This window comes from Otolemur garnettii, unplaced genomic scaffold (assembly GCF_000181295.1).
Source record: "Otolemur garnettii isolate 467f Iridium unplaced genomic scaffold, OtoGar3 scaffold00001, whole genome shotgun sequence".
Taxonomy (NCBI): domain Eukaryota; kingdom Metazoa; phylum Chordata; class Mammalia; order Primates; family Galagidae; genus Otolemur; species Otolemur garnettii.
The window spans coordinates 39,973,802-39,981,776 of NW_003852396.1; the positions used below are offsets into that span (position 1 = coordinate 39,973,802).

A 7,975-nucleotide genomic window follows, 5' to 3' on the forward strand; every position below is an offset into this window, starting at 1 on the left:
AGGTATCTGTTGTATTTCCCAGTTACACTAGAGTTAAAGATTGTGCACATACGTATACTATGGATTTTTTTTTTTTTTAAGTCATCTGCTTAGGAAGACAGCCATGAATTTTTCATCATAAGAACATTTTGATGGGGTTTTGTATACTTACTTTTCATTCATAGGAAGAGAAACGTCTGAGAGAAAAGGAAGAGCAAAAGAAACTTTTGGAACAGCGAGCCCAGTATGTGGAGAAGACCAAAAATATTCTTATGTTTACTGGTGAGACTGAAGCAACAAAAGAGAAGAAAAGAGGTGGTGGTGGTGGACGGGTAAGATGGTTCCTGCTAGTACCAGTGACATCAGCCACTAACTATATTTTGGCTTTCAGAAATGAAGATAATTGGTTAAATTCAGGTTGGACTTAGTTATTGGCTTTGACTTCTTCCTTTGCTAAGAGATAGTCTTCCAACACATGGAATGATTTAAATGGTATCCAGTATTAAGAAATGCATTCCAGGTTTAGATAAGTACATTTTATCTTATCGTTGCCTTTTAAGTAGTTAATAATTTTTACAAAGTTTTAAGCAATTGACATATTTATCCCAATTAAAATACAGGCCTAGGGAAGCACCTGTGGCTCAGTGAGTAGGGTTCCGGCCCCATATATCAAGGGTGGCAGGTTCAAACCCAGCCCCAGCCAAACTGCAACAAAAAATAGCCGGGCATTGTGGCGGGCACCTATAGTCCCAGCTACTTGGGAGGCTGAGGCAAGAGAATTGCCTAAGCCCAAGAGCTGGAAGCTGCTGTGAGCTGTGATGCAACAGTACCCTACTGTGGGTGATAAAGTGAGACTCTGTCTCTAAAAAATAAAATAGAGGCCTAACCAAGTACCTCTTCTATGTGACTTAATGAAAGATCTCTAATTTGTGGGATAACTAATAGAATATGTCTCTTTTCTATACCTTAGCGTTCTAAGAAGGGAGGAGAGTTTGATGAATTTGTCAATGATGACACTGATGATGACCTACCTGTATCCAAAAAGAAGAAGAGAAGAAAGGGCAGTGGTAGTGAACAAGAAGGTGAAGAGGAGGAAGGTGGTGAGAGAAAGAAGAAGAAGAGGAGAAGGTACTATAATCATTAATGTGTTTTATGGTAAATAACCTTATAAAAGTGGCAAAAGACCTATCGCCTTCTGAAACTTTTTATGTTTAGAATGTATGGGGCTGGGTATTGTGGCTCATGCCTATAATCCTAGCACTCTGGGAGACCAAGGCAGGTGGATTGCCTGAGCTCGTGAGTTTGAGACCAGCCTGAGCAAGAACAACACCCTGTCTCTAAAAACAGCCAGGCATTGTGGCAGGTGCCTGTAGTCCCGGCTACTGGGGAGGCTGAGGCAAGAGAATCACTTAAACCCAAGAGTTCAAGGTTGCTGTGAGCTATGATGGCACAGCACTCTTAACGAGGGTGACAAAGTGAGACTCTTGTCTCAAAAAAAAAAAGAATTTATGAACCCCTAGTGATCACGTCATCTTTCCAAACAGTATACCCTTTTGTGCCCCCATTTCCTACTTTATTTATTTTTTTTAGAGACAGTCTTACCCTTGCTCAGTCTGGTCTTAAAACTCCTAAGCTCAAGTGATCCTCCCACCTCAGCCTCCCAGCATGCTAGGATTACAGGTGTGAGGCACCACGCCTGGCCCCCATTTCCTACTTTAATCCTAAGATAGACCCCAGTACAAAACCCCCTGAGTACTTGGAATTTTTATACTTTTCCACAGCTTTCCTTCTGAGAGCTACAAATTAATCATAATTGCCTTTCTTGTGTCTCTAAATTATATTTACTGGAAAAATATGTGTGATTTAGAATTAGAAGAGCTGGATTGTGTCCACACTATCTATGCATGTGCAGTCTTGGAAGAGTCAGTCTTCGTTTCCTCTTTGTAAAATGGTAACAGCGGTGCCCACTTTTCTCAGTGCATTAAGATGTTAATATGCCTTTTAAACAGCCAGTACCATCTGCTGCTAGGATTAAAGGTGCCCTTCCCTCTCTCACATAGAGGTGCCGCCTAAGCTGATCCGTTCTATCTCACGGTGCTTTCCTGTCCTAGAACCTCATTCAGCTATCTTACTTAGAACTGCCTTTCCCAACTCGTAGCTGACTATGCCTGGAAGAGAACCTGATGAATTTATTCAAACGTAGACCTTTGGAACTGAAGCTGTGCTGAGGGCAATTAACAGGCTTAGAATCGGTAGTTGGGAAGGAAGAGGAGAAAGATGTTGAGGTCTGGAGCGTGGTCTTTTCTCACCTTCTCTCTGTCACGCTACCCTCCATCACCTGCAAGATTCAAATATAGGCTGGGTGCAGTCTCATGCCTGTGATCCTAGCCTGGAAGGCTAAGGCAGGGGGATTGCCTGAATTCAGGAGTTGGAGACCAGCCTGAGCAAGGACAAGACCCTGTCTCTACTAAAAGTGGAAAAACTGACCAGACCTTTGGCAAGTGTCTGTAGTCCCAGCTACTTGGGAGGCTGAGACAAGAGGATCGCTTTGAGCCCAAGAGTTTGTGGTTGCTGTGAGCTATGACGCCATGGCACTCTACCTAGGGCAACAGAGTGAGACTCTTGTCTTTAAAGAAAAATAAAAAGATTCAAATGTAGGTTAAAGACAGAGCTCAACAGTGATTTAATTAACCAGCAGCATTGCTTAAATTCATGGCTTTTACCTGAGTCACATGTAGTAGGAATTATGATGTGCCCTTGAATACAAGATGTTTGAAGATAGCACCCATATAGAAGGAAATTTAAAATGAATAATAACTTATTGCCAAAGTAGTCTTGAACTTTGTAAGCATGAATGACTTCTAACAGACTCTCTTGCTGTTCACTGTTTAAGACCTCCAAAGGGAGAAGAAGGATCTGATGATGATGAAACAGAAAATGGTCCCAAACCGAAAAAGCGCCGTCTGCCAAGAGCAGAGAAGAAAAAGGCTGTAAGTTTACAGCGCTGTGTTTTTCTGTCCCCTAGTAGACATAAAAGATTACATACACTAGAATACATTCTTTCCCTGCAGCTTCCTCAGGCACAGATGTTTTTCAAAGTTTATTGGTGGCTGTTTGATTGTATCATCATAATGCAAACCCAGTTTAACAAGATGTCCTGATACAAGATTCTTGACTAATCTATTATGTTTGACATTTCTTTCTTTAGCCAAAGCCAGAACGTCTGCCTCCTTCCATGAAGGGAAAAATAAAATCCAAAGCCATAATATCATCAAGTGATGATTCTTCAGATGAGGATAAACTTAAAATTGCTGATGAAGGGTACGAATTTTTCCCTTGATAAATTCTTCTAAGGTAGAAGGCAAACCAAAGTGATTATTAATCAGCCTATCGGTGCTAGGGCAAATATATATATTTTTTCTTTTTTCCAAAGGGGGAAACAATCTTAAAAGTTGGAGGAAATAGACAGTTAGGAGTGGCCTCTGGGCAAAAATGACTTCTCTACAGCTCCTTAGAATATTACAGTTGGAAGAACTTCAGCAGACATGTTGTTCCAACACATTATCGTGTCGTACTACATGCTTCTCCCTCAGAGAAGAAAAACCCATTTTGGAATTTCATTTCTTCATGAATATTAGCTAAAATTTCCTAGATGACATCTTCCTAAATGAAATGTATCACTTTGCTGCCCTGCCACTGACTAATAGTATTATGAGTAGCCTGGTGTGCTGGCCAAGTGGGGATCAAGGATTTCTTAACCATTTCCTCCCTTGGTGGACAGTGACGTCAGCTCTGCCTGCTCCGTGGAGGGCATGCATATTCTATACTGCTTTAACTGTCTTCTTTAGTTCATGGCCCACATGGTGAAGCAGTACTTGACTTTATTTGTCCTAACTTGCTGCCAAGCTCAAGTTGCCCTCCATTTGGATTCTTAGACTAGGACTCTTAATACTATACTATACCTTGTTCTTCAGTAGCCATCCTTCCATTCATTCATTCAGAAGACATCTGAATAGGCATTCTGTAAGATAGTGTAAGCACTAGGGATACAGACCTATAAGTTCCCCAAGGAATTCTTGTTTTAGAGGTAATAGAGAGTAACAAATAAACCAAAACAAGCTCTCACCTTGTCAAGCTATAGGTGTTATCACTTAAGTTTTGAATTTATTGCTCTCCAGGGACCATACCTAATGGAATTTGGGTGGTAGTAGGAATTGTAAAAGTTTGTTTTTGTTTCTGTTTTTTTTTTTTAAAGAAAAGGTGTTTGATCTGAGTCTTAAAGGAAGAATAGGGAAGCCTGGTTGGTTAGCAGTGAGGCAAGGGTTAACATGTTAAAGAGGCTAAGGATTCTGGTAGGGGATTGGCCATACAGGATAAGGACCTTTAGAGAACTGTCTGTAAAGATTTGCAATTCCCTTTTTCACTGAAGGTACTGGCTGACACAAATTTGGATTGTTTTTCCCTAAAGCACTGTCTTGCTCTTGCCCCACAGTGTTACCTTGGTACACTGGTTAGAGGTATACATGATCAGTGTAGTGAAATGTGTGGCTTTAAAGGACTAAGCACTGTTGAAATATATAGGCAGAAAGATCTAGCATTAAAGATGAGATGCTGCCAAGACTGTACCTGAGGTCAAGGCCAAGTTTATTTGAGCCACTTGCATCGGTAAACTTTGTCCTGGCCATCATAAAATGTGTTTGCTTATTTGGCCAGATGGAGTGAAATGACTTGGATCTCAGGGAACCCACTGACCTTAAATAGGTATACACAATAAATATGCAGTGTAGTCTTAGTCACTCTTCATGTTCTCTCAGAGTGACCTAGGTTATACAGGGTGGCTATAAAGTTCACATACAATTTAAAACAGTGTGGAATTTAAAATTGTGCATGAACTTTATGGCCACCCTGTATAATGTGCCTCAGTCTTCTTTCTGATTGAAGAAGAAAGAATCTTCAGTTACAGGGATTGTTAATTTCTGAAGAGAATAATGAATTTCATCTCCCTCATCCTTCGTAGACTGAACTCTATAGGATTCAGTATTGTTTTCTCAGAGTATATGTCAAGGAAACCAAAACTATGGAATATGCCAGAGAAGTGTGTCTACTATGAAGCAGCTGTCACAGTGGCAGCACTCAGAGAGAGAATGCTCTTCTCCCCCAGAGCCTCCAGGACGCCCAGACTCCCAGGGGCTACCACCATTCTAAGCATAAGCTCTGTCTTCCCTTCCCTCTACATGTCATCTGACAAGGAGAGGGGGAACTCAGGAGCACAAATCAGTAAGCCAAAGGACCCTCTTAGTTCCAGCTTCCTATCGAGTGAGTCTAGTCATGGTTGAGGAGACCTAGTCCAATAGCAAACTTCAGGATACAAACAGTGATTTCACTCTTCTTCAGGCATTGCCAGCACAGATGGTAACAGGACAGGGAGCATCTCACTCTTCAGCCTTGGCAGAGGGTCAGTTCTTTCAAGTCTTGACAACCAGGCCAGGCTCAGTGGCTGTGATTCCAGCACTCTGAGAGGCTGAGGTGGGTGAATTGCTTGAGCTCAGGAGTTCGAGACCAGCCTGAGCAAAAGCAAGACCCTGTCTCTACTAAAAAAAATAGAAAAAGTGAGGCAAGAGAATTGCTTGAGCCCAAAAGTTGGAGGTTGCTGTGAGCTATGATGCCCTAGCACTCTACCCAGGGAGAAAAGTCTTGACAGCCAGCTGAGATCCAAAGGTTTCACCTTTATTGCTATTACTTTGTATATAAAGATAAGTATTTCTCCTCCTTTTCATAATTTACATATAAAATTGGAGAATGTTTCATTCTGATAATAAGTACCCAGTGAGAATCACCTTCTGTTTATACTTTGACTCATAGTTAAAATGCCTTATTCTTTTTTCGTTTTTAGTAATTTTTTAATTGAGAAATATATTAAATTTATAGAATAGCACACAAACCAAATATCACAAAATGAATACCTGTGTGACCACCAACAGTAAATGCCCTTGTGTTTTAAAAGCATGTTATCTCAGCTTGTCAGGGCCCGGGTGAGCCAGACCGTCAGTCTAACTGGTGCTTATCTCTCCCAGACATCCCAGGAACAGCAACAGCAACAGCGACTCCGATGAGGATGAGCAGCAGAAGAGACATGCCTCATCAGAGAGCGATTCCGATGAGAACCAGAACAAGTCTGGCAGCGAGGCTGGCAGTCCCCAGAGGCCCCGAAGACAGCAGTCAGATGAGGATTCAGACAGCGACCAGACATCCAGAAAGAGAAGGCCCTCGGGTTCCGAACAGTCTGACAATGAGTCTGTGCAGTCAGGGAGAAGCCACTCAGGAGGTTCCGAGAATGACTCCCGCCCAGCTTCGCCAAGTGCCGAGTCAGATCGGGAGTCCGAGAGAGGATCTGATAATGAGGGCTCTGGCCAAGGTTCTGGAAATGAATCAGAACCAGAGGGATCCAACAATGAGGCCTCGGACCGAGGCTCAGAACATGGGTCAGATGATAGTGATTAGGTTTTATTCCATAAATAAGCTTCATCTCTGGAGGAAACTTTTTTAATATATGAAAGCTGTGATAAAAATCTTTCAGATGTTTAGTCAATTGTGAAACTTTTCTTAAGGCAATTTTTTTTTCTATCCGTCTGTATATCACTAAGAGCCCCAAGAGACAGTTCCCTTGCTCAAGTCTAGTTGTAGAGTCTCATTTTCAAATGAGACTATTTTTCATTGTGGTACAGTCCCACCTATCATATGTGAAAACTGCAGTAAAAATAAACCCAGATGCTAAAGCATTCCTACAAGGTTTGGCTGAAACCGTGGCAGATGTCTCATCATCTGTGTGTGTCAAGCAGCATACTGTTTTTGATTTTTATTGCAATCTTTTACCAGGTGATGCACAAACTTGGCATTAATGTCTTTGTTCCATTTTGAGTTTAGACTGAGAATATTTTTGTCTTCTGGAGGAAGAGGTATCTACTGTGTAATTGCACCAAAGTACATATAAAAGGAAGGTTTTCAATAGTGTAATACTGAAGCCATGTAGATAAAATCACAAGTATATAATTTGTTAGGTTAAATAAGGTGTGGAAAAATGCTTTTCTGTTAGTAGAATGCAAAAACCTACCTAAGTCACATAATAAAATTCTTCTACCAGCTTTTATGGCTCAATTGGTGTCCTTTTCCGCTTTACACATTTGTGCATGAAAATTTAATGAAAGTTATGTAAATATTTGGAAAAACCTACATTAGGCAGAAGGTTGTTTCCTCAGGACTTGATTCTCTGCACATTTGTGGAGTTTTTGTTAAAGGTGCCAGAAAACTAGTATGTATTTTTATTTTCAGTAATTCAGTAATTGGCCAGGTTGTGGCAGCTCAACCTACAATCATAACACTCTGGGAGGCCAAGGTGGAAGGATTGCTTGGGCTCAGGAGTTTGGGCCAGCCTGAGCAAAAGCAAGACCCCATCTCTACTAAAAATAGAAAAAATTAGCCAGGCCTTGTGTAGGTACTTGTAGTCCCAGTACTGAGGAGGCTGAGGCAGGAAGATTACTTGAATTTGAGGAGCTGGGCTGATGTCATGGCACTCTAGCCTGGGCAACAGAGTGAGACTCTGTCTCAAAAAAAAAAAAAAAGTAATTAACAATAATACTTTAGCAGTTTGTAAAAGCTTTAATTAATATAGTCAACACAGACTGGGCATGGTGGCTTATTCCTGTAAACCTAGCACTGGGAGGCTGAGGCAGGCGGATTGCCCAAGCTCAGGAGTTCAAGACCAGCCTGAGAAAGAGCGAGACTCCTTCCTTACTAAAAATAGAAAAATAGCCTAGCCTTTGTGGTGGGAGCCTGTAGTCCCAGCTACTCTGGAGGCTGAGACAGGAGGGTAACTTGAGCCTAGGAATTTGAGGTTACTGTGAGCTGTGATGTCAGGATACGCAACCCAGGGTGAGTGAGACTCTGTCTCCATATATATATGTGTGTGTATAGTCAAGTTTTTTCTTTTCTTTTCTTT

General features: G+C 41.5%; 1 protein-coding gene across 1 annotated transcript in view; it reads left to right on the forward strand.

The window, feature by feature from the left end:
* The window catches only part of CTR9 (CTR9 homolog, Paf1/RNA polymerase II complex component), a 35,869-nt gene extending 28,740 nt beyond the window's left edge, over positions 1–7,129 (forward strand). Inside the window, exons 21-25 of the mRNA XM_012803629.2 lie at positions 165–311; positions 950–1,107; positions 2,873–2,969; positions 3,188–3,300; positions 6,054–7,129. Coding sequence (XP_012659083.2) covers positions 165–311; positions 950–1,107; positions 2,873–2,969; positions 3,188–3,300; positions 6,054–6,480 — 942 coding nt within the window. The 3' untranslated portion in view covers positions 6,481–7,129. The remainder of the gene's footprint in view (positions 1–164; positions 312–949; positions 1,108–2,872; positions 2,970–3,187; positions 3,301–6,053) is intronic.
* The last annotated feature ends 846 nt before the right edge of the window (positions 7,130–7,975 follow it).